Source organism: Bison bison, unplaced genomic scaffold, assembly GCF_000754665.1.
Source record: "Bison bison bison isolate TAMUID 2011002044 unplaced genomic scaffold, Bison_UMD1.0 scf7180017864254, whole genome shotgun sequence".
In the NCBI taxonomy this organism is placed as follows: domain Eukaryota; kingdom Metazoa; phylum Chordata; class Mammalia; order Artiodactyla; family Bovidae; genus Bison; species Bison bison.
Genome location: NW_011494826.1, coordinates 7,007,228 through 7,032,537, shown reverse-complemented (window position 1 = coordinate 7,032,537; position 25,310 = coordinate 7,007,228). Strand labels below are relative to the sequence as shown.

General features: G+C 34.0%; 1 protein-coding gene across 5 annotated transcripts in view; it reads left to right on the top strand.

Annotated features, from left to right (window-relative positions):
- Positions 1-25,310, top strand: part of KTN1 (kinectin 1 (kinesin receptor)) — a 112,318-nt gene that overhangs the window by 70,207 nt on the left and 16,801 nt on the right. For 3 of the 5 annotated variants that reach the window (XM_010847702.1, XM_010847703.1, XM_010847701.1), the window contains exons 19-35: positions 1,385-1,419; positions 1,839-1,929; positions 2,874-2,942; positions 3,542-3,579; positions 4,254-4,344; positions 4,494-4,562; positions 5,762-5,799; positions 6,368-6,458; positions 6,536-6,604; positions 7,077-7,114; positions 8,919-9,009; positions 11,782-11,850; positions 12,878-12,915; positions 14,554-14,644; positions 16,658-16,744; positions 20,269-20,358; positions 24,748-24,828. In XM_010847702.1, coding sequence (XP_010846004.1) covers positions 1,385-1,419; positions 1,839-1,929; positions 2,874-2,942; positions 3,542-3,579; positions 4,254-4,344; positions 4,494-4,562; positions 5,762-5,799; positions 6,368-6,458; positions 6,536-6,604; positions 7,077-7,114; positions 8,919-9,009; positions 11,782-11,850; positions 12,878-12,915; positions 14,554-14,644; positions 16,658-16,744; positions 20,269-20,358; positions 24,748-24,828 — 1,176 coding nt within the window. The remainder of the gene's footprint in view (positions 1-1,384; positions 1,420-1,838; positions 1,930-2,873; positions 2,943-3,541; positions 3,580-4,253; positions 4,345-4,493; positions 4,563-5,761; positions 5,800-6,367; positions 6,459-6,535; positions 6,605-7,076; positions 7,115-8,918; positions 9,010-11,781; positions 11,851-12,877; positions 12,916-14,553; positions 14,645-16,657; positions 16,745-20,268; positions 20,359-24,747; positions 24,829-25,310) is intronic. The other 2 variants (XM_010847705.1, XM_010847704.1) reach the window with 1 other exon arrangement.

The window sequence follows — 25,310 nt, the reverse complement described above, 5'->3', positions numbered from 1 at the left end:
TATGCAGTACTAAAAGTGTAATACAACTAATTGATTAAGCTTCATATAACTAAGACTTAATAGTATCTTTTTTAAATTGAGTTACAATTGACATTAATTTCAGGTGTATAACATAATAATTTGATATTTGTATTACTGTTAAATGATCACAATAAGTCTAGTTAACATCTGCCATCATGCATGGTCGCAAATTTTATATTGTTTTTATGTGAGATGGGATTCATGAAAAATAAAGATGGACAAAAGTCATCTTGATGAAAGGTTTATAAACTTATTGCATGATTTATTTTTCAGTTTATAATCATGATTTAATATATTTTTGACACCTCTTTCCTTTCTAGTGGTAGGAAAGTTTTTTTTCCCATTGAGAAGTTCTCCTGTACCCCTCACAATATAATCCTTGTGAACTAGAGGCAGGGTATTATGATATTTGAGATGTGTAAAGCTGGAAACTTAACCTAAGGTATTGAATAAAACATAGTTAATTTTTAGAAATATTTAATAAATGAAATCTTAGGACTAGGATTTGGTAATGGAAAAATTAATAGTATTTGTGAAAAATGGTTGTAATAATGGTTTTAGTAAAATGGGAAAAAATTACAAACCTAGTAGTATTAGGAGAAAGCAGGTAGGGAACAGAAGGGGTAGAAGAGAATGTTGAAGGGAAAAAGACCCTGAACCTGTTTTGTCAGGTTACTTAGCTGCCTGAAGGCCTAGGACTTCGAAGGGGGTGCCCCACTTCTGGACACATAGTAAATTATAACATTGAGGAATTTGTGTGTATAGGGGGAATACTAGAAGATGGGTCAAAGATGGGGACCAGCTCACATGTCATGTTTTAACGTAACAAGGAGACTATGTGCTTGTGTTTCTTCTGCACTTGATAGTCAGTTTTAAAACATTCTCGGTGGTGGTTATGTGAAATCTGCATGTTAAAAATTCATTGAATTGAACATAGGTTTTGTACACTTGCCTTATACCTTAGGTGAAAAACAAAAATGAAAAAGAGCAAAGCCTCTTTCTTGGCCTACAAGGCCTTAGAGCCTTGGAATTTTAGATTTGAAGAATTAATGTAAAGGAGAAGCAAATTCTCTTCTTATCCTTAAGATTTTCTTTTATGGTAATTAAAAACTTACTCACAAGGGTAAGTTTGGGCATTTCCAGCCCATTTTATACTTCATCTTTGTCTTTTGTGTAGCCTTGTCTCTTGTGTTTTCTGAATGAAAAAATTCTTTAACTATTAGCAGTCTTTACGGATCATCTTCCTAAATTTTGGATCTATTTAATACTAAACAATTTTCATAGAGTTCTATTTATAAAGTAGTTTTATTTCATGCAAACTTGGTAAAAGTATCTTTTTTTTTTTTTGGTGATTTTGTTTTAGCCTAATAAAGATGTTTTGGAACAAATGGAAAGATGGTAAGAGATTAAAATTATTTTTAATATTTTAATGACTCATTTCTACCAAGTCTGAGATAACAGAATGATTAACTATATTACTGTAAATTCTTAAAATTTTCTTTGTACTTCATAAAGGGAAGAGAGTGATGTACTGTTGATTGCTTTGGCATTCCATTAGGTTTGTGAGAGTCATGTATGACCATGATTTACTTGTTTAGGCTAGCGTGTAAGCATGCATTACTTGAATACATTTTACTTATTGGTAAAGAGGAAGAACCCTTGGACCAGGATTGAAGATCATCAGAAACCTTTGTAGAATTGAAAGTTTATAAAGAACGATGGGCATAAGAGTTAATCCATGTCAAATATTTATTTAGAAATCATGTCATTTTCCTTGAAATAGAGTTCATACATGTGTTTTAAATTTATTATTTCAGCATTCAAGAGAAAGATGAGAAGTTGAAGACTGTAGAAGAATTACTCGAAACTGGACTTATTCAGGTGGCCACGAAAGAGGAAGAGCTGAATGTAAAGCATATTGTATATTTGTTTTACCTGTGATTATTCAGTAACATGAAGAGTTTTTGCTGTAACGTGTAATATTTTTCCCATAGCTTTTAGTTACCCACGTTTAATGAATTTATATGATGTTCTTTTTTCATTAAATTTAAGATTTTATTATCAATAGAAAAAAGTGTGGTTGACTGTAGCATTTACTGCCTTAATGAAGTAGATACTGTTGTTATGGTTTCTAGTGCTTTCCCACCTCCACCCATGCCTGAATTATAACCAAACAGTAACTAGTTATAATAGTAACCAGTAGAGTTGATAAGTTCTTGAAATAGTGTTAGAGACCAGAGAAATGAGAGAATGAAGTTCTATTTTACGGTTATCATTAGCCTTGCCTGAGTGTGTGCTAGGTTGCTTCAGTCGTGTCCAACTCTTTGCGACCCCATGGACTGTAGCCCACCAGGCTCTTCTGTCCTTGGGATTCTCCAGGCAAGAATACTGGAGTGGGTTGCCATGTCCTCCTCCAGGGGATCTTCCTGACCCAGGGATCGAACCCGCATCTCTTATGTCTCCTGCATTGGCAGGTGGGTTCTTTACCTCTAGCACCACTTGGGATGCCCCATCGTTAGCCTTAAGTAACTTAATTTGAATACGATTGCTGGAAGAAATAGGGTAAACAGTGTATTTGATTTTAAGGCGAGAAGTGACTTGACAAGTGGTATACTTTGTGGTTTTCAGGTTGTGGAAACATAAGTAAAAATACTTGAGAGGATAATAAAATTAAAACTCTATTTGGCTGGCTCTGGAAGTTACAGAATTGTAGATATGTAGAGCAACTGAGATTTCTGGGCCTTCAGAAAGGAAAAGCAGCAGCTAGAGAGAAGTGAGAAGCTACTGTATTTTGAAGGTAGTTGTTTTTTCAGAAAATTAAAGTATGTTGTACTTATGTATCTTTGAAAAAGGCAATAAGAACAGAAAATTCATCTTTGGCAAAAGAAGTTCAAGATTTAAAGGCCAAGCAAAATGATCAGGTAATATATTAAATAGACCCTATAACCGTTCTCTTTTAAACAGTGGGCGTACCTGTTACCAAATACAGTAGCAAGTCTTGTTTGTTCCTCCTTTCCCCAACATGGCATTTGCCATTTGTAGTTTTAATCTGTGATTGATTGGTGACTTGATTTTGAGTAATACGAGCTGCAGTTTAGTAAACGCTGACTTTATGGCAAACACTGGATAGAGTACTCTAGATAGCATGTCCTTGCTCGTTACTGTAATGATAGATGGTTTTGAATATACATATGTAAAGTAAAAATTCTAAATAATAGTAAAAGAGGTTACCTATCTTCTCCTTATATGGTTAGGATCATTGAGTTAATAATTTTAATATTTGTACATTGGTTTTTCTTTTGACCTACACTTACCATAAGTAGCTTTAAAGCTCCTTACTTTCAAAGTGCTTTTCATAATTCTGACATTTAAAAAAATCTGGAAAGAATTAATTTCCAGGTTTATTTTTCCCAGATTTTGGTATAGTAGAAAATTTAATTTAAAAAATAACATACTTTTCTATTTATGGCCCATTTATATTTTGAGCATATTACTAAGTAGGATACCCTCCTATTTCTAGGTTTCCTTTGCATCTCTAGTTGAAGAACTTAAGAAAGTGTAAGTAATGACATTATTAAGCTGGTCTTTTTCTTTTGCTCCATTTTCTTCGTGCTCATAAGTCTTACTTTATTGTGCAGTTGAGGTGGCTAGGATTTTTTCATTGTTGGAATAAGGCAACTTAGCTGTGCTTTCCCAGTGCAATTTGTGATTGTTAAAAATCCGTTTCCATGGTGGACTCCCATTTATTAACTTAGAGTATCGAATTGTTAATTTTGTTTATGCAGTAAGAACTATTAATGAACAGGTTATATTGAATAGAGGTCAGTTCTTTCTGTGTGTTGTTTTCTTGGAAGTGTCTGTGAGGTTTAATGCTATAATTGTATATAAGTTCTGCTATAGCTTTCAAAGCTCTCTAGAAGCCTTTATTGTTGAGAGGAACTCAGTTCTCCCCAGTGTTCTTTGGAATACAAATCTTACATTGCCTGTGCTCTTTTGAAGCGTGTCACCAGTGTCTCCTTGCGTGTATAGGCTTCAACCGTCTAGTAGTTACTGCTTAGTTCTTGTTTAGGAAGAACTCTTAAGTGTTTTTTCCTGGCTGCAAGTTGTTCTTTTACTTAAAAGGGGGAGAATTGATTTGGTGAACTTGTTCATGATTTGGTGCTGTTTTTATATGTTAGTGGTGGGTTTTGATGATTTCTGTCCACGTTTAACACTGCATTTCCTTATCTAAGGATCCATGAAAAAGATGGAAAGATCAAGTCTGTGGAAGAGCTTTTGGAAGCTGAACTGCTCAAAGTTGCTAATAAGGAGAAAACTATTCAGGTATTGAGAGAGATAAAACCTATGTTTTGTTTTTTTGTTTATCAACTTTAGTGAATACCATTTAATTTCATGTGTTTGTCTGTACATTGCATTTTATGTCAATTTCTGTGTTTCCATTGTCCAATCTTGTCTGTTTTGTCATTGTCAAGGATTTGAAACAGGAAATAGAGGCTCTAAAAGAAGAAATAGGAAATATCCAGCTTGAAAAGGCTCAACAGGTAAAAATCCCAGAGCCATAGCATGACAGATTTATTAGTGTATATGTATTTATGAACTATTTGGTTTTTTTCTTGTTACTCAGAAAACAACTTTTTAGTAGTGTGTTGTAAGTATGTTGGGTTTTGTGCTTATTATTTTTGCCTGATTTAAGAAAATGTTCTTAATATTTGAATCAACATACCTTTTAATTGTTTAAGTTCTTTTTCTGGGAAGTTTTCTGTAGTAATGTTTGTTTTAGTTTGCCAACTTAACAAAACACCTTGGTAAACTTTTTTTTTTTAATGCATGTTCCAAAATATTTTTAATATATGTATTACTCAACCTTTGCCTATAGAATAAAGTACAGATTTCATGGAGGTATTTCAAAGGTAGATGTGGTTACTGGAAATAAATGTGTGGTTTTGGTGAATTTAATCTGAAAAGGTGAAATATTGAGATTGCATGGAAGAGATGATTCATACATTGATCCAACAGATTAATTTAGAAATGTTTATTCAGTTCCTCCTACTTATCAAAGTATAATTTGTTGGAGATAATGTGTTGAATGAAATAAGGTATGAGGAAATGATTAAACTCCTAACAGAGATTGAGAATTCAGAAAGTCCCCTCCTGAGGAGCTGATACCTAAGCCAATATCTGAAGGGACTGTGAGAAGACAGTGGGGAATAAAAGATCCTATTGTATTGTGTATGATAAGAGATTAAAGGAGAGTATAAAGAACACTCCAGTATTATTATCTGGAGAATCCCCATGGACAGGGGCCTGGTGGGCTATAGTACATGGGGTCGCAAAGAGTTGGACATGACTGAGAGACTAAGCACACACTTACATAAAGTACTGTTGAGTAGTTGGCCTTGAAGACTGGGAGGGAAAAGTGCTCTGACATTGTAGGGAGGTATGTGGACAGTTAATATTGTAATTTTCACAATTTTAGGTTTTAGAAGTGTCACTTGCCTTAGACTTATCATTCGTAACTATATTCCTTGTCTCTTCTCCCCCTACACCCCTTTTTAAAATTTCTTACTCTTACTGTCATTGGAGTCAGGAGAGGGTGAAATCAAGTCATCTCATTTTGACGTGAATAATTCAACTAGGATCTTTGTGATTTGAAATGTATACATTTTAAGGTTTATCATAAGCGTAGTAAAGTAAACTGAAAGAAAATGAGTTACTTTTTTTCTGCTGCTTTGCATTTCAGTTATCTATCACTTCTCAAGTTCAGGAACTTCAGAACTTGTAAGTATCATCTTCCTCACTTCCCTTTAATATTTCTTTTCCACAAGTTAAATATAAAATTATAATGAAAATCCTAACTCCTTTTTATTTGATTTCAAGTAATATTTTAAAGAACATCACATTATATCTTAAAGGCCTCAAGGTCTTAAATTTTTCATTAGACTTGAACCTACAGGTTTGCTGATGGGAATGGGGATACAGTGGAAGTCTTATTTTTCTGGTTTATAATCTAAATACGACCTTAAACTGATATGTTGCTCTTTGCTCATTTTAATAGCCACTGTGAAACTGGTTATAAATTTCATACCCAAACTAGTTATAATAAGCTAAATTTGCTGGTATTGACTTAAACAGTACGTTAATGGTGGGAATAGAGCTGCTTCTCAGCTTGATGTCTCCAAAATCTTATATGACTTTATACATAAAATATTTATTTTTTAGTTTATTTAATCGATTTGGGTTATGAGTACAATCTGAAATATACTTTTCCAGTCTCCAGTACTTTTACTTTGTTTAGTCTTTAGTCATGTAATATTTTCATTGATAGTTCTTATTAACTTACTGTTAGATTAAAAGGAAAGGAGGAACAGATGAATAACATGAAGACTGTTTTAGAAGAGAAGGAGAAAGACCTACACAATAGAGGGAGACGGTTACAGGTGAGAAGTTAAAAAGAAAAGGTAACATCCTTTTTTATATTTCAATATCAATTTTATTCAGACTTATTCTTTTTTAGGATCTTCAAGAAGAAAATGAATCTTTGAAAACTCATGTTCAGGAATTTGCACAGCATAAGTTTCAAGAGGTATAGTATAAACAGATTGCCAGCATATTTTATAAAAAATGAGTAATCTCTATTTTACTGTACTAGAAAGTAAAGAAGTTAATATATTCTCCTGAGTTTTTTTTTTTTTTTGCCATAAAAATTACTGTGGTATCGTAGTTTTATTGTTGTTGATAAAATAAAATTAACTTTTATTCCTGTCAAATCTATGATTGCCTCATTTGTGAACCTGAGTCTGAAAGCATTTCCTCTCCTTAATTTTTCAGACGGACTCTCATTCTCCTTTTTAAGTGTCTGTTGTTTAAGTGGTGTATTAATCTGTAATCCTTTAACAAATGGATATTAAAAATTAAAGAAAATTCATTCTTTGTTTTATGAATAGCTCGATCTTAAATCTACCACAGATAATTGTTATTGGTGACTGATTCTATAATATGTTGTAGAACCTGATCTTTTTGATGTTAGAATTAAAAATGTGAAATCTGTTTCTTAGGCGTGTTCTGCATCACAGTTTGAAGAACTTCAGATTGTGTAAGTATACTTTTAGCTAGCATTTTAAAGAGGAAATTTTCAATATTTTCTTGAATATCCTTGAATATTATGATGAGTTTCTTCTAAGTCTTTAACTTTCTTGTTAAGTGGGAATTATAATCCAAGGGTAAATAAATCTCTATTTGGTGTAATAAACAGAGCCCTTTCAAGTGCTTTCAGATACCTGGAGACTATCCTTTCCAAACTCTTCAAATGCATTTTCTAAAATAGTCTTTCTATTAATATAGACTGGTTTTAAGTTCTCTGTCTCTCTCTCTTTTTGAATGAAGTATGTAATTATTGTAAAGAGAGGTTAAATTTATTTCAAATTAAAATCATTTTTATTACTTGAAAGATCAACATCTCTGAATTAACCAGAAGATAATCTTAGCCATAATCTTGATGGTGAATGTGGAATCTTGCTATAAAAGTAACTTCCACTTTGGGGAAAGTAGTATCTTTTGTCACATCAGTCATATTGTGCCGAACAGTAAAAATATTCAATCTAATGAGCCAAATAGTAAAAATATTCAATCTAATGAGCATGGGCTTCGCAGGTGGTGCTAGTGGTAAAGAAACCCACCTGCCAAGGCAGGAGACAAGAAGAGATGTGGGTTCGATCTCTGGGTCAGGGAGATCCCCTAGAGGAGGAAACAGGAACCCACCCCAGTATTCTTGCCTGGAGAATCCTATGGACAGAGGAGCCTGGCAAGCTGTAGTCCATAGGGTTGCAAAGAGTTGGACATGATTGAAGTGACTTAGCAGCAGCAGCAGCAGCAGCGTACATGCAATGAGCAAAGGAAGTATTAATCTGTTCATCCTAGAAAATTTTTATCCTATGAAGTCTGTTCTCTTAAATTGGTCTAAGTGGTAAAAACTATGTCTGGACTTAATCCTTTTGGCCTTCTATTAATTACTTTTAAGAGATTTTTGCTTAGATATGATCTTTTCAGTTGTTTAAGAAGTGGCTCTTTGAAGCTGTTGTCTTTAAAGAAGTAAAATATTGAAGATATTTATTAAGTCATTATCTTCATGGAGAAAAGGGGATGTCCCTGTTTATGGCACTAATATTGCTCATTTGTACAACTGTTTATCTTTTGGGCTTGTGTAACTGTCAAGGTGTTTTTGTGTCATTTGCAAATAGAAAGCTGAGAGACATGTTTGAGGCCTGTTGTTAGTGGTATGGTGATGGTGGTTTAGTCGCCAAGTCGTGTCCGACTCTTCAGACCCCATGGACTGTATAGCCTGCCAGGCTCCTCTGTCCACGGGGATTCTCCAGGCAAGAATACTGGAGTGGGTTGCCATTTCCTTCTCCAGGGGATCTTCCCAACCCAGGAATCGAACCCAGATCTTCTGCATTACAGGCAGATTCTTTACCAACTGAGCTACAAGGGAAAGCCCTCTTAGTGGTATATAGATCATTAAAGTATGATTTTAGATTTATTTCTACCTTACATCAAAAAATTAATGCAATATTTGAGGGAGCACTTTTAGGTTTACAGAGAAAATTGAGAGAGCGATACAGAGAATTTCTGTATACCCTCCCCTCTCATTTCTCTTCTTATTTACATCTTATATTAGTGTGGTAATTTGTTACAATTCATGAGTGAAGTCAGTATATTGTTATTAATTGTCCGTAGTATCCATTAGGGTTCAGCTTTGTGTTGTACATTCTGTAGGTTTTGACTAATGTATGATGTATCTATCATTATAGAATAATAAAAGGAAAAGTTTATTGTCCTAAAATTCTTCTATGCTCCTCCAATTCACCTAACTAAATAAAACATCTTTGTAAAAATTCTAGGTTGAAAGAAAAGGAAAATGAAATGAAGAGATTAGAAACTATGCTAAAAGAGAGAGAGAGTGATCTTTCTAGCAAAACAAAGCTGTTACAGGTAAATGTATTTACTTAAAATTATCATGTGAGTTACTGTCTTCACATGTTTGAAAACAATTTTAACTACTAAATAAGAAGATAGAATACAAAATGACATTCCTTCCCACCCAGATCCTGGGTCTCATTCCTCAGATAACTACTGTTACTTGTTCATATATAAGTGCCCATGCGTAAAATGTGTGTGTGTTTAAATACACTGTATTTTTAATCATACACACTTTTGTATTTTGCTTCTCTGCTCAATTAGTAATCTTTCTGAGATATTCCCACATAAGCACATTTTTATCTTAATGTTTAATGATGTTATATTTTTTATATACAATATTTTTTATATACAATAATACAATAATATGATTTTATTATTATTTATACCGCCAGTCTTAGCTTATGAATACCTAGATTATTTAGAGTTCTTTTTCCTGTTAAAACAATTCTATGGTGAGTATCCTTAACACACACACCTTCTGTACTTACAGTGCCATGCTAAGTTGTCTCAGTTGTGTCTGACTCTTTGCTATCCTAGGGACTGTAGCCCACCAGGCTCCTGTGTCCATGGGATTTCCTAGGCAAGAATACTAGAGTGAATTACCATTCCCTTCTCCAGGTGGTCTTCCTGACCCAGGGGTTGAACCCGCATCTCTTATGTCTCCTGCATTGGCAGGCTGGTTCTTATACAGTACTGTATCTGTATTTAAAATTCTTGCAAGTGAACTTTTGGGTGAAAGTTTTATGCAGAGGGTTTTTTCCCTTCTTGAAAGTGATATTTAAAATAGAAAATAGTATCACTTCATCTTCATGTAGTTAGTATTGAAAGTCCTTGTAGAACTTTGTTTTGAAGTGACAGAAGATTTTAGATGTCTATATTGTCTCATGCATGTATGTGAGAGTTGGACCAGAAAGAAGGCTGAGTGCTGAAGAAGTGATGCTTTCGAACTGTGGTGCTGGAGAAGATTCTTGAGAGTCCCTTCAAACCAGTTAATCCTAAAGGAAATCAGTCCTGAATATGCTGAAGCTTCAATACTTTGGCCACCTGATGTGAAGAGCCAACACATTGGAAAAGACCCTGATGCTAGAAAAGATTGAAGGCAGGAGAAGGGGATGACAGAGGATGAGATGGTTGAATGGCATCACTAATTCAATGGACATGAATTTGAACAAACTCTGGGAGATTGTGAAGGACAGGGAAGTCTGGTGTGCTGCAGTCCACGGGTCGCAAAGAGTCTGACACGACTGAGCGACTGAACAGCAACAACATTGTCTCACATACTTGTTTTCACATTTTCTGCTCCAAGTGTTGGTTCTGACACATTCCCTTTCGTTCCCAAGTCATTTTGGGAATTTTGTCAGATAATGCTAAATTGCCCTCCCAAGTGTTTTTACTAATTTATACTCTCCAATGGACTGAATTACAACTAAACAACTAAACTACACTCAATTAAACAACTGAACTACAACAACTAAATTACATTCTCCAACAGAGAGCCATTCCTTTTCATCCTCATCAATACTGATGAAGATGAAAGATTTGATATTCTGCTTGAAAGATGGTTAGATTATTTTAATTTACATTTGCTAGTGAGAGAAGTAGGGCTCCCCAGGTGGGCTTATTGGTAAAGAATCCTCCTGCCAGTGCAGGAGACATAGGTTCAATCCCTGGAGAAGGAAATGCCTAACCACTCAAGTACTCTTGCCTGGGAAATCCCATGGACAGAGGAGCCTGGTAGGCTACAGTCCATAGGGTTGCAAAAGAGTTGGACATGGACGCTACCAGTGAGAAACTAGTCTTCTGTCATATGTGGGGCAGTTTAAGTTTTTCTTTTGACTTCCTTTGTCCTCTCCCCCCAACCTTAGAAGTTTAAAACTTTTATGTACTCAGATGTAAGTAATTTTTTGAGTTTGAAGTCTTGAAATTTATCTCTCCTTCTATGATCATAAGAATGTTTTCACATGTTTTCTTCTAATACTGTTTATAATTTATTTTTGCTTAGATGTTTTATTCACATGTAATTTAAGTTATGAGATTAGCATTTCAACCTTAAAAAATAAAAGACAAGCTACATTTTAAAGTAATCTGTTATTACTTTGCTGCATTGGTTCTTCCCCCTCCCCCCCTCACCCTCGCCCCAACATTTGGAGACATTTTTGGTTGTCACAGCTGGTAGAGCGGTGCTGCTGCATCTACTGGATGGAGACTGTGGACACTGCCAAGCACCCTACAGTATGTAGGACAGCCCCTCACACACAGACATGTCCAGTACAAAATTGCAGTAGAATTTGCCCTACTGATTTGAGGTATCACCCTGTAGTAAATTCCTACAGGTGTTTGGGTTTGTTTCTGGATTTCTTCCATTGAGACATAGTATAGAGTAATTTCATTATTCCAATTTTATGCATGTGTGTATGCTAAGTTGCTTCAGTAGCATCTGACTCTTTGTGACCCTGTGGACTGTAGCCTGCCAGGCCCCTCTGTCCATGGGATTCTCCAGGCAAGAATTCTGGAGTGGCTTGCCATGTCCTTGGGCCTCCAAGGGATCTTCCCCACCCAGGGATCAAACCCACTTCTCATATGTCTCCTGCATTGGCAAGCAGGTTCTTTACCACTCTTGCCACCTGGGAAGCCCTATTCTAATTTTATAAAGTTTTAATATAGGGCTTATTATACCGTTAGAAAATCTTTATTATTTTAGAATTTCCCTGGCTTGTGTGATATGTTTTAGTTTATATTGAAAATAAAAATTCCTGTATTCATGTTTAATTTTTGTTTAAATAGGAAGTACAAGATGAAAACAAATTGTTTAAGTCCCAAATTGAGGAGCTTAAGCAACAAAACTACCAACAGGTAGGTTCTGTTAGATGCTTTGCCCTTTATTTAATGTGGTAAAAATTTTATGACTCAAGACTTTTGCCTTTTCATTGTTTTATTTATTTATAACTGTTTATCAAATTTCCTAAAATATAAAGCAGTTTGCTATGTCATAGCCAAGATATGGTAATCTATAGTTTATAAAGTATCCACAGTATTACTGTATATATATTCCAGCTCTGTTTTGTATCTGTGTGTCTATGTTTTCAGATCCTTTAGAATGCTTTCCTTAGCAAGTCAGATAAAATCCTTTAGAGGTCAGTTTAAAACTGTGTGTATGCCTTACTTCTTCCCCTTTTCTCAGAACATCTACAATTGGAGAGAAACTAAGAAATGTGTAATATTATAAGTAATAATTTACCACTATTCAAAATACTTGTTCAAAGTATAATTCTGCTTGGTAAAAATGTGTGTATGTTTTTTTAATTAATGTTACCAAAATAGTTTTTAAATTAATTTATCTTATGTATGTATATGGATAAATTGGAAACTATTTTGAAGGACAAAAGAATTAGCGTCCTTGTCAACAAGAAGTTTATAGTAGTTTAGTTTGGGAGATTGTATTCATCAAGAATAAATACTGTATATGAAGGACTATGTACATAATATGTAAATATTATGTAAAAATTTTTACATGCAAATTACCTAACCTTTCCTTCATTAATGGTTTTATTTTTTTTACTTTTGGAAACTTAACATAGTCAAATATGAATTTTGCATTATGAAAATTTAAGGTATTAACTAGTGCTTTACACCTGATAGGAAACTGATATATATTTAAGTGAAAAGTTTTAAGAATATAGTGACAATGAAGATTTGATATAACACTCAATACGTTTTCTAAATGTGTACCTGTTTTTATTAAAATTACTTTTTGTTGGCATATCAATTATGCTATAGTTTTCCCTTTGGTGTTGTCTTAATTTATGTCTGAGAAGAGTTTTAATTATTTGCAATCTTCTGGAAAGCTTTGTTTTAAAGTAACATTGAACTCTTTTAATAGGCATCTTCTTTTCCCCCTCATGAAGAACTGTTAAAAGTGTAAGTAATAATTTTTATTCACAATTTGAAAAGTGGTAAATTTTTGTTACTAAATAGTTCTCAGATAAGCAATTTAATGTAATTGCAAATGCTCCCCTACTATTTACAGTTCTATTTGGATTTCTTGGATAGTAGATCAAAGACCTTAGCTATGCCTTTGGCTGAGCTAATGTACCTTTTATGATATTAAATATTTGAATTTCTTTGAACATTTTGTTGAGCGTGATACTGGTTTTTCAGACATTCAGAAAATATCACATAGAGCTATACTTTGAAGCCTTTACTAATTTACCTTAAATTACCTCACTTATTCTACTGATATCATTATGGAATTGAACCATGCAAATTTTGGTTTCAGTTCAATTCAGTCGCTCAGTCGTGTCCGACTCTTTGCGACCCCATGAACTGCAGCACGCCAGGCCTCCCTGTCCGTCACCAACTCCCGGAATTCACTCAGACTCACGTCCATCGAGTCAGTGATGCCATCCAGCTAGCTTCTGTATTAAAAAAGCAAATCTTGTAATCTTTATGGTTGCTCTCTTTTAAGGAGTTTTTTTTTTTTTTTTTAAATGGAAACATTTTTATTGTGGGTCTGTATTTTTCTCTAAAAGGCTATATTTAAGGTCATTTCAGATAAGTTGGTATGCTTCGACATGTTAAATGTCAGCCACATTAAGTATATTCAGTGATATATCTATATGTTCTTCCATCTTGACTTGTTTACAAAGTTGGTGGTTTACAAAGTTACCAGTTTAGACTTATTTACTGTTAAATTGGGTCTTGAGTTTGTCTATGTAGAGCAAGGGTCAGCAAGCAAACTTCTTTTTAATAAATGGCCTGATAGTGAATATTTTAGGCTTTGTGGGCCACATAGTTTCATACTCTTTTTTTCCTTTATTCCCCACAATTCTTTAAAAACATAAAATCAGGTCTTGGCTTGAGGTCCATACAAAACCAGACTGTGGGTCTTGCCCAGAACTGTAGTTTGCGAACCCCTTATATAGAGCCTTATTCTTAGGGAAGAGGTATTTGTACTTTAATTTTCTACCCTAGCTACTTCTCAGCTATGACAGAATCAAAGTATAAATCTTTGCCATTTCTTTCTGCATTTCTGGGAAGTAACTAAGTCATTTGACAGAACCAAAATAACACGAATCCTAAGACTATTATGAAAGTGAAAAGAGAACACCTACCTTACGTTAATGTCATACTTTTATTGTGGGTTAGCCACTGAAAGTCATAATTGATTTCATTACCTTCTGAAAAAAAAAATTTAAGGGAGTGCACCTAACTTCACTTTTTACTCTTGTGAAAATAGCTACTTCACACTGCCCTAGTTAAAAATAGAAGTAACCACAACTATAGCAGTTCATGTATTCATGAACTGTTTCTTAGGGGATGATTTCTTTTTAGCATAAATGTCAGCATATCATACTGTGAAGTTTTATTTATTTCTGAAAATAAGAATTCATTCTGAAAATAGATTTTCTGTGGTAACTGTAGTTAAGCTTAAAGAGTTTGCCTAGGTTACTGCGTTTTTCAAAGCATCACCTACTTGCTGTTTTTATTTTGTAGTAACTAATACTATGTTCACTGTTTACCTAAAATACTGTTATATAAATCCATTTTCTGGTTTAGAATTTCAGAAAGAGAGAAGGAAATAACTGATCTCAAGAATGAGTTAGATTCTTTGAAGGATGCTGTTGAACACCAGAGGAAGAAAAATAATGTAAGCAAGTCTTTATCAGAATAAAGCTTATTATTATTATTTCACTGAAATCCATGGATTAGAATTCTTTTAATGTACTTTTACTTTAAATTTCTTAATCTTTGTAGAAAAGTACTGTTTTGTGTGTAGGTTTTTTGAGAACATTATTGGGGAAATCACTTTACTAGAGAGTAGGTTTTTTTTTTTAAATGAATAAGTGAAAAGTCCATTTTGTACACATCTGAATATTTATATATTCAAGTTAGAATTATTATAGCTTCAGGTTTAAAAAAAAACCTATAGTTTACTTTCTGTTGAACTTTTACTGGAAAATTATTCTTTCAGCTCATTATTGTAAAGGCTTTTCTTTTTTTGACCGGGCTAGCCTTTTTGTAAACTATAAAAGTAATGCCAGAATTCAAACTTAGTATTTTCAATAATTATGTATCTTTTGAAGTCTCTGGCACTTCCCTTTTTAAACTGAGAGGTGTTTTCAAATTTTGGTGATTAAGCATGTTAGAGGCCTCCCAACCTGAATGCATTTAGGTTAGAATGGATGGGATAGTGCCCTGAGAAATATTGACAAATAGTAAATTTAGATAAGTTTCTTTAAGTCTCTCTGATCAGAAGACTACACCTTTAAGTAGAATACAAGCATTCTTGGTAAATGAAGAATTTTTGCACACACAAGTTTCATTGTTAAGACTTAAGCAAAGTTAGAAATGTTATTGAAATCTAAGCCGGTATTTTCTAATGAAATTTGATTTTTCAAAGTTTGCATTAATTTGTTAATTTAACAAGTTGACATGTTTCTGCTCCCCTGAGTTTGTCAAAATTAGGTACGTGAATTGCCCTTTGTGTGTTTATAACGTTACTAATAGCATTGCTTGGCCAAAAAACCTGAGATGAATTTGCCAGTATTACTGTTGACATCTTAGCTGTGTTTTATGATTGGAATTGTAAGATAAGGAAGGCACAGGAATGCCCGTTTAATGCAGCAGCAGTAGCAGTGCTGGAGGCATTGCAGTGTGTGAAAAGAGCCAGGACACTGGAGGCCAGCAGATTGTGACGTCAGTCCATTCTAGTTCTGCCTCCTCATTTGCTTTGTACATGTGGTCATGCTTATTAACTTACCTAAGCTGTGGTTTTGCCGCCTATAAAATGGGAATACGTACCTCTCTGGGTTGTTACGAGGATTAATGAAAATTTATGTGAAGTGCCAGGTACAGTGTTGGACACACAAGTAAGCATTCAATACATGGTGGTTATTGGCTTTTTAGGTTTTGTTTTCCGTCTTTTTAGATTTCTATATCTGAAGAAAGATGGAAATATAGCAGATTGTCCTTATTCATATTTGCTAATGGAATGCTGTTAAAATAGATCTTTCAGAGCTCAGCTTCTTTCTCTTACAAGAATGGGTTTTATAGCTTTCTAGCCTTCCTGTTTGCCTTGATCAAGTAGCTTGTGCAATTCCTGTCAGGTTGTTTTTTGGTATGCACATTTGACCATGCCAAGAAAGAGAGAGAAATACAATGAATTCCTATGTCATTCTTAGGTAGACTTGAAATGTGTTAAATCAATAAAACATATTTAGAGGAAAAATTGTTATGCTGCAGTGGAAAGTCCCATGAATGATATTGGGTCCTGTTTCAAAATCATATTTAAAGCCTTTTGTAATACTTTGTATTTGTTCTGTCCTTAATCCTTTGATATTCGATGTACCTGAAATTATATTTGTAATCTTGGTTTCTGTGCTTACTTTTGAATGCTTTCTTCTTTGTCTTGTGTGCATAGTAATTACTTTAAAGCTGGCATATTTGGTGTGTATACTAAAACATGGGAAGTGGGCATCTTTATTTTCTCATTCAAACTTCTAAACATTGCTTTTTATTTTTTTGCTAATATACATATTTTCCCATTGAAATAATTTTGCAATAACCAGCATTTAAATGCAGTGCAAAATACTGATGAAGCGAAAAGCAAAAATATTTCAATAATGGATAAACTGAAATCATTCTTTCTAAAAATGATTAGGACCTTCGGGAGAAAAACTGGGAAGCAATGGAAGCATTGGCATCAACTGAAAAATTGCTGCAGGACAAAGTGAACAAGACTTCCAAGGTTGTAATGCTAACTCCTAGAAACAATCCACTGAACAGAAATTCTGCAGCTTGTCTTAAAATCCGACTAAAGCATTTAATTTTACTGCAATTTAAATATAAAATCTCCTTATCATCCATATTTATCACCTTTCTCATCTCTGCTTTTTTCACCTACTCCTTGAAGCTTTAATTTGGGGCATGCTGCTTTGTAGTGATTGCCTGATTTTTGAGCTTTGGTGATTACTGCTTTAAGCTTAAGAGTCTCAGGAGGCCTATGCTACCCATGTAAGCTCTTGTCAGACAGAGTGTACCTCTTGGGTTGGTTAAGAGAACTTGGTGAAAACTCTGAGCCAAAAAGATCTAATCTAATTAACAAACACACACCCAGTGGACTCTCCTAGATTCTCTGAGGCATACCAAGATGACTCAAACAAGGTGGAAAACGATGAAAGTCTTCAGAAGTACAGGGAAGGCATCAATTTTGGGTGTGTTGTTGGGCATGGTCCCTTAGAAGAGATGAAATTAAACTAGGTTTTTAAGTGGCTGGACAGTAATGATGCATATATGTTTAGTATACAGTATTAGCATAAGGGATAATTCTCTTAACTGGGGTATATAAAGTACTCCTGAAACATATATCCCCCTCTGTCTTACAAATGATTAAGAATTCTCCCTGAGTTCAAGTTCTTCATGGATTTAAAGATTTCTAATCAATTATAATTGAAAAGTTGAATTTAAAGATTGAGAGAAATAAATGGGGGCAGTTTCAAGAATTTTGAAAATTCCTACCAAGAATAAACTTGGAACAGAATTGGTGAATTTTTGTTATGGGTTAAAGTTCATTATGTTATTCAGTTCAGCATTCTAGAAGTATCTAGAAGTATTCTCGAAGTATCTTAGCACATATTTTGTGTGCTAAGGTAGTATGTTGAATTTTAAATGTAGGTCTTTATGACATTTGAAGGACTTTTTTTTTTTAAAGCAGAGTAGAATTTTAATAATTTTAATCAAATATATGTTTGTAGTTATATTTCCTTTAGTGTAATGGATTTGTGTTTAGTTATATACTTACTCATCAGGCCCTAATTTTCACTAAAACCTTGATTTGAGACAGCTAGCAAATATTGGGACCAGAGAAATCTAGGCCAGAGAATAGAAAAATCTAGGCCAGCTTGGACATTATTGTTTCATTGTCAGTGGCTGTGGTCAGCTCTGTCAGCAGTAGGGGCTCTGTATAGTTTCTGATTGTTTCTATAACTTTGGTTTTCACTGTTAAGAGCTCCCTTTTAGCTTTTATTTTGTTATGAGGCTGGTTATCTACAAAGTGCTAAACTCTTAATATCATGCTATTCGTATAAGAAGTTATATACCACTTGTCATAGGCATTCTTACATGTTATGATTCCAAAAGAAAACTGGAATTTATTTTACTATGTGTTTGGTGATGAATATAAGAATTTATCCATGTTTCAAACCTCATCACCAAATGCGTGATGGCCCCTTGCATGGCTAATGATCTATAGAGCATAGACTTTATACTCTTTCTCTGTTTTAATGTGTGTATTTAGACAGTCCTGAGATAGCATAGGTATAAAGTGATACTGATTAACCTATAGACTACAAGTTGTACTATAAGGAGTAAATGTTCTTGAGGAGCCACTGTAAATGACAGGTTCACATGAAAGACATTTCACATACTATTACACTTAGATAAAAATAGTAAGGAAATTGTAATAGTAAGGAAACAATGATGCAATTTTCAGTTATATCTTTTCCAGATTTTAAGGTGGAATGGAAATTGCTATTCACAACCAAACTACTATGTCAAATGAAAACTTTTTACCTAACTTGTTAGTACACCTTTGTTCTTGTTAGTTACAAATTAGACACCTATTTCCTTTAGTTAGATTATTTTTCCCTTGGGGAATTTTCAAAAAATTTTCTGTCCCACAGTCTCTCTTCTTAACTGATTTTCTTTAGAGGTTGCTCTACTGCTTCTATGCTTCATTGCTCAGTCGTGTCCAACTCTTTGGGACCCCATGGACTGTAGGCCGCCACTCCTCTGTCCATGGGATTTTTCAGGCAAAAATAATGGAGTGGGTTGCCATTTCCTTCTCCAGAGCATCATCCAGACCCAGGGATCAAACCCCTGTCTCCTGTGTTTCTTGCATTACAGATGGATCCTTTATCTGCTGAGCTATCAGGGAAGCCTACCACTTCTGTGGTCAGATGATAAAGATGAGCTCCTGATTGTTTCTGAATTAGCTGTTAATCATTTTCCTTAAATGAATGTACCTTATTTTATGCAGTTAGATGGGTATATTTCTGAAAAATAGTGGACTTCATTGAGTTATTGAAAATATTCCACTAAAACTCATTGAATTATTGAAAATACTCTATTAAATATTCCATTTTTAAAATCCTGCCACTAATCTGAGTAAAGTAACAGCATTGTGTATGTATACAATATGATTAATCTCTAGCTTCTTACTGCATAACTTTAGATTTTTTATACTATTAGATTTTCTTAAATTGAAGTGTGTGCATCTTAAATCTGTAATAGATTTGAAAGATCAGTTTAAATAATGGGGGAAAGATAGGCTTGAGATCTTGCTAGCTTGCTTGCCTTCTTGTCACCTGTTGAACTTCACCAGTGTTTTGAGATGATTTTCTTGGCTTTGTTTAGATGTGTATTTTTATAGATGTCTTTTTTTAATCTTGTAGAGATAATTTGAATATTAGATATTTATTTTTGTGTGATCAAATCATTATCCTAATTTTGACAAACTGTGGCTTTGAATTAACCATTGATACCCATTAGACTTGGATTTGAAATCACCAAATCTAGACATGCATTTGTAATACTTATCTTTAAATTTACAGCTGACAGAGTCCATGCATATGTGTCAGAATTAGTTTTCTTGATGTATGGCATTGGTGAAGTAGTATACCATCAATTATTCCTCTTTCTCTTTGCTCTTTTTCTCATATGTACACTTGTCAAATTTTGGTGGTTCTTTTTTCCCCCTTTGTTTAGCATAAATACCTTCACTTGACCTTGAAACTGGAAGTATCAAAGTTGCCATTTTAATCCCATTATTAAATTTAATTCCGTGATTTGTTGTCCATCAGTGATGTATTTTTTGAAAAGAGACTTGCCAGCCTCAGTTATGTCACCCAGATGCATATTTTTTACATGTAGCTTGTTTTAGCTGTAGGAAGTGTTTTTTGTTTTGGCTTGGTTTTTGAATTGTTCCTGGAGGGGTATCACTTGATGGCAAGGAAAATGTTAATATTGTCAGATATTGCCTTAGCTTGATTAATGTAAGACATTATTTGTTACTTAGGATGCTTTTGAGATTTTGCAGATGTTTTTCTTATGTAAGCATTTTGATATTTCAGAATGGGAAATTTGAACATTTGTCAGTAATAAGAATTTTAAAAATACCTTGCCTTTTCTTCCTTTAAGCTTAAAAGACTGTAGCTTTTTAATTTTTCAATTCTATAATCTTCTGAGTTTGATTTGGTGCTTCCTCTGCTTTAGGAAAGACAACAACACGTAGAAGCTGTTGAGTTAGAAGCTAAAGAAGTTCTCAAAAAATTATTTCCAAAGGTGTCTGTCCCTTCTAATTTGGTAAGATTAATTAATTATTTTTTAAAACATGACATCTTTATCATTATTTAAGGAAGTTGTGAATAAGTAGCATTTGCACTCTGCACTTGGTTTTAATGGTGTGCTTATCAGTCTTTCTCATTTTTAACCTAGGGTGTCTTGAGTAGTTAAAATCAGTTAACTTGGTTCAAAATAATTTGTGTTTTTTCAATTGCTACTTTATTATAATCTATAAAATTTATATATAAGACATTATTTAGGTTATAAATATCATAAATGGGCAAGAAATATTTCTTCATAAGTCAATAGTGGTTGAAAGTGAAAGTGTTGTCACTCAGTTGTATCCTACTCTTTGCAACCCTATGGAGTGCAGCCCACCAGGCTCCTCTGTCCGTGGAATTCTTCAGACAAGGATATTGGAGTGGGTAGACATTTCTGTCTCCGGGGGATCTTCCCGACTCGGGTCAAACCCTGGTCTCCTGCATTGTAGGCAGATTCTTTACTGTCTGAGCCACCAGGGAAGACTCAGTAGTGGTTAATAAATCAGTAATATTCTTAATGGCTTTATTAAAAATAGAACTTAATTTTAGGTGATTCCTTCTTAATTTTAAGAACACTTTATTTTTAAAAGTATTTAATACTAAGAACTAGGCTCTTTTTATTTCAAAACTTAAGATTTTGGTTATCCGTTAACTTTTTAAGCAAAAGTCTTGAAGATGATTTGGAATAGCTTGTTTTATCTGAGATTGTATGTGTTTTAAATGGGAGAGAAAAGTTTACTTGATTCAGAGAATATAATGAATATTTGAGGGCAGAGAAAGAAAGCCAGTGAGTGTGCATGTAGTTTTCTAAAATGATAATAGAGGCCTTTTTTCTTTTAATGGAAAATCATATATACAGTCAAAAGTAGAGAGAATAGCATAATGAGCCTGATGTACCTTGTATCTCACCTTAACAGTTACCTATACGACATGCATTGATACTGACAGTTTTATTTTGGAGGAAGTCAAACATCAGAGCATTTCATCAGTAAATATTTCTAAATAATAAGGATTCCTTCAAAAAATACTATTGTTATATTTTTAAAAAATTTCTTATATCCTACATCTAGCCAATACTTGGATTTCTTCAGTTGTGATACAATCTATTTTAATGAAATAATAACAACTTACTGTAGTTTGTTTTAGTCAGGATTCAAATAAAGTCAACATGTGACTGATTTAAGATGTCTTCTAGATCCTTTTTATTCCACAGGTTCCCTTTTGTCAGCATACCTTCTTGCCCACTTTTTTTTTTTTTTTTAATGTAGTGGTTTCAAGTTCATTTTCCCAGTCTGGATTTAGCTGACTGCATCCCTGTAATGTCAGTATGTTCCTCTGTCCTTTGTGTATCTCGTAAATTGGTAATCAGTGGAGGCCTGATTAGATTCAGACTCAGCACTCCAGGGGTAGGACAGGGTGGAGGCAAGACTATTTCATGAGCAGTGTTGTGCACTTCCATTAGGAGGGCCATAAGGCTCAGTGATAAAGTGTCTGCCTGCCAGTGCAGGAGATGTGGATTCAATCCCTGGGTTGGGAAGATCCTCTGGAGAAGGAAGTGGCAACCCACTCTGGTATTCTTGCCTGGAAAATTCTGTTGACAGAGGAGTCTATTGACCATGGGGTCGCAAAAAGTTGAACATAGACATGACTTAGCAATTAATCAACAGCAGTGTTTGCCTATGCTTCTTTGGCCCTTTGGAGCTTAATCTTTTTGACACAGCCCTGCTAATCTTTGGTAGCTTCTTTGCTTAGTGGTATGATAAGATGTTCCTGAATTTATCATATGCATTTCCTGCCCCAAATTTTGAATCAGGATATTTCTCTAAGGAGAGGGCTTCGGGTGCCAGGTGTGATGTAAGTAAACTTAATGACCTGTTCTCTGTGCAGTCTGAGTTTAGCTGCTTACTCTCTTAGGTTTTATCTATGTATATTCTATGTCTAACTTGCAGAAGAAGCAAAAATGCTTCTGTTTTCATTGTAACTGTTGAGGACATATTCAGGTTTGATGACTTAATAGATAATTGGTTGAATTGATGAAATACTGTGTTCTGGGTAATATGGATAAATTGTCAGTTCTAGTGCTGTTTTTACAATAAACACAGGAGGAGTTGTTCTTCCTATATTTCATATTTTTTTACTTTGTAGCCATAAGTCGTTTTTATTTCTGTATTCCTACTCTGTATTTCATTAATGGAATAATGAAATTGGGAGATTTGTTTGATAGTATTTTATGAGCCAGAAGAGTTCATGCTTTGTATTTCTCTTCTAAGATTATATAATATCACCAGAATTAAAAATTCTTTTTAATGTAGCAAATTATTTCTTAACAGCTGTATTACCCACCTGCAACCACCAAACCTTTTTTACACTATAAATATTTATGAATCACTGTAAGACATGGATGATTATATTTGGCTTCTGTTCATCCACTTGTTAAAAGTTGAATACTTTTGCATGTAGTCTATATTTAAGAAATATATTAAGTTTTCTGTGTGCTACTTAGAGTCTAGTATATAAGTTTTTAGAGATATGATGGATAATAGACTATTTACCTTAAGATAAAGCAATAATAATTAAATTTAATATTAAATTAATATAGTCAGTAGATATAAAAGGGCTTTTATACATTAAGTAATTTTTGTAAACTGTTTTCTATTGCTTTTTTGCTAAGAAAATCTGCAGAGAAGAGATCTAAACTATATGATAGAGATTGAAGGGAAGTTTATATACTTTAAGTGTCTAAACAATTTTTCAACTGAATTTAATTTATATGGAATCTTAGTATTTGAAGCTAAGTAGGATTTTAATAGTATGTTTTCATCATCAATCAAATTTATGATTGTGCTCAGTCATGTCTGACTCTTTGCGACCCCATAGACTATAGCCCATCAGTCTCCTCTGTTCATGTAATTTTTCAGGCAAGAATCCTGGAGTGGTTTGCCAGTTCCTCCTCCAGCCCAGGATTTGAACCCATGTCTCCTGCATCTCTTGCATTACAGGAGGATTCCTTACCACTGAGCCACAGGGGAATGTAATTTTTTTTTAAATGAAGAGACTTTTATGACTAATATGTACTATGGGATATTGCACTACAGGGTGATCTCAGCATCCAGTTTTCTTTGTTTTTTATTTTTATTTGATGAAATACAGAGAATCCTGATTCAGCCACATAACTAAAGCTTTTAATTAGAGCAGTTAATATAAATTTCATATGTGTGTGTTTTTTTAAAATCTTGAATTAAACTAAACCAAAGACCTATCAGTGGGCTTCCCTGATAGCTCAGTTGGTAAAGAATCTGCCTGTAATGCAGGAGATCCCAGTTTGATTCCTGGGTGGGGAAGATCTGCTGGAGAAGGGATAGGCTACCCACTCCACTATTAGGGCTTCCCTTGTGGCTCAGCTGGTAAAGAATCTGCTTTCAGTACGGGAGACTTGTGTTCGATCCCTGGGTTGGGAAGATCCCCTGGAGAAGGGAAAGGCCACCCACTCCAGTATTCTGGCCTGGAGAATTCCATGGACTGTATAGCCCATGGGGTGGCAAAGAGTCACACATGACTGAGCGACTTTCACTTTCACTTTCAAAGACCTAAAAGACCTAAGAGGAAATTTGCTTTAAAGTATCTACCAAACACACTTTATCAGAGTTTAAAATTTAGACAAGAAGCATAAAAAAATCTAGAATAATTTATTTTTAACTAATAATTTATTTTAAAATATTTAACTAATAATTTAATAATTTATTTTAATGACTAAAACTATAAGAATGCCTTGTGTTTGCCTCAGCTAACCTTACAGTACAAATATAATTTTTGTTGATTTTAAACACATAAATGTTCATGTATTCTTATTTCTCATTATGATTTTTTAAATGTTTCATAATATTTATTTTCAAGTATTTTCATAATGCCTGGAACACCCTCATAGAATCTAAAATCTTCTGACTAGTGTATCTCTGTAGAACTATCTCCTAAAAAAAGAAAAGTTTGAAAAATTGCTTAATCTAAGCTTTCTCTGTCTTAAAGATTGAATCTATTAGTCCCAGCACTGGTTAGTGATAGAGAGTAGTTTGAGCCCAAATCTTACCTGTATGGCCTGAATTTATTTGCAAATATCCTTGGACAGGGTAAATAAATTTAGATTTGATTTTGATGGTAATATAGTACACAGGCATATTTTTAGTGTTTATTTTCAAGACCAGGTCATGTACAACTTACTTAACAACTATAATCTTTTTTGAGATTTCCATAGGGATGGTGTTTGTCTACATAGGTTTCTTTTTATAATCTTCCAATTTGGTTATTTACCTTTTTTTTACTTATTTCATTTAGGTATTTTTAAAAATTAGTTATTTGATTTTTTTCTCCACAGAGTTATAGTGAATGGTTGCATGGATTTGAAAAGAAGGCAAAAGAATGTGTGGCTGCAGCTTCAGGTTCAGAGGAGGTTAAGGTTAGTTCAAGAAGTAAAGTATGTATATTTTAAACAAATGTAGAAAAAAAGAATACATCAGAATTTGTTCTTAAGTTTGGGAAAGATAATAACTACATTATGAGTAGAATAGTGATCTTTTCAGAAAGTATAAGGTGATTTCATTTTGTGTACATTTTGGTGCAAATGCTATTGTCTTCCTCAAATTTGATATGTGTACAAAGCTGGTATTTGTCATTTCTTTAGCTCTGTTATCTTCAGTTCAGTTCAGTCACTCAGTCGTGTCCAACTCTTTGCAACCCCATGAATCGCAGCACGCCAGGCCTCCCTGTCCATCACCAACTCCCGGAGTTCACTCAGACTCACGTCCATCGAGTCAGTGATGCCATCCAGCCATCTCATCCTCTGTCGTCCCCTTCTCCTCCTGCCCCCAATCCCTTCCAGCATCAGAGTCCTTTCCAATGAGTCAACTCTTCGCATGAGGTGGCCAAAGTACTGGAGTT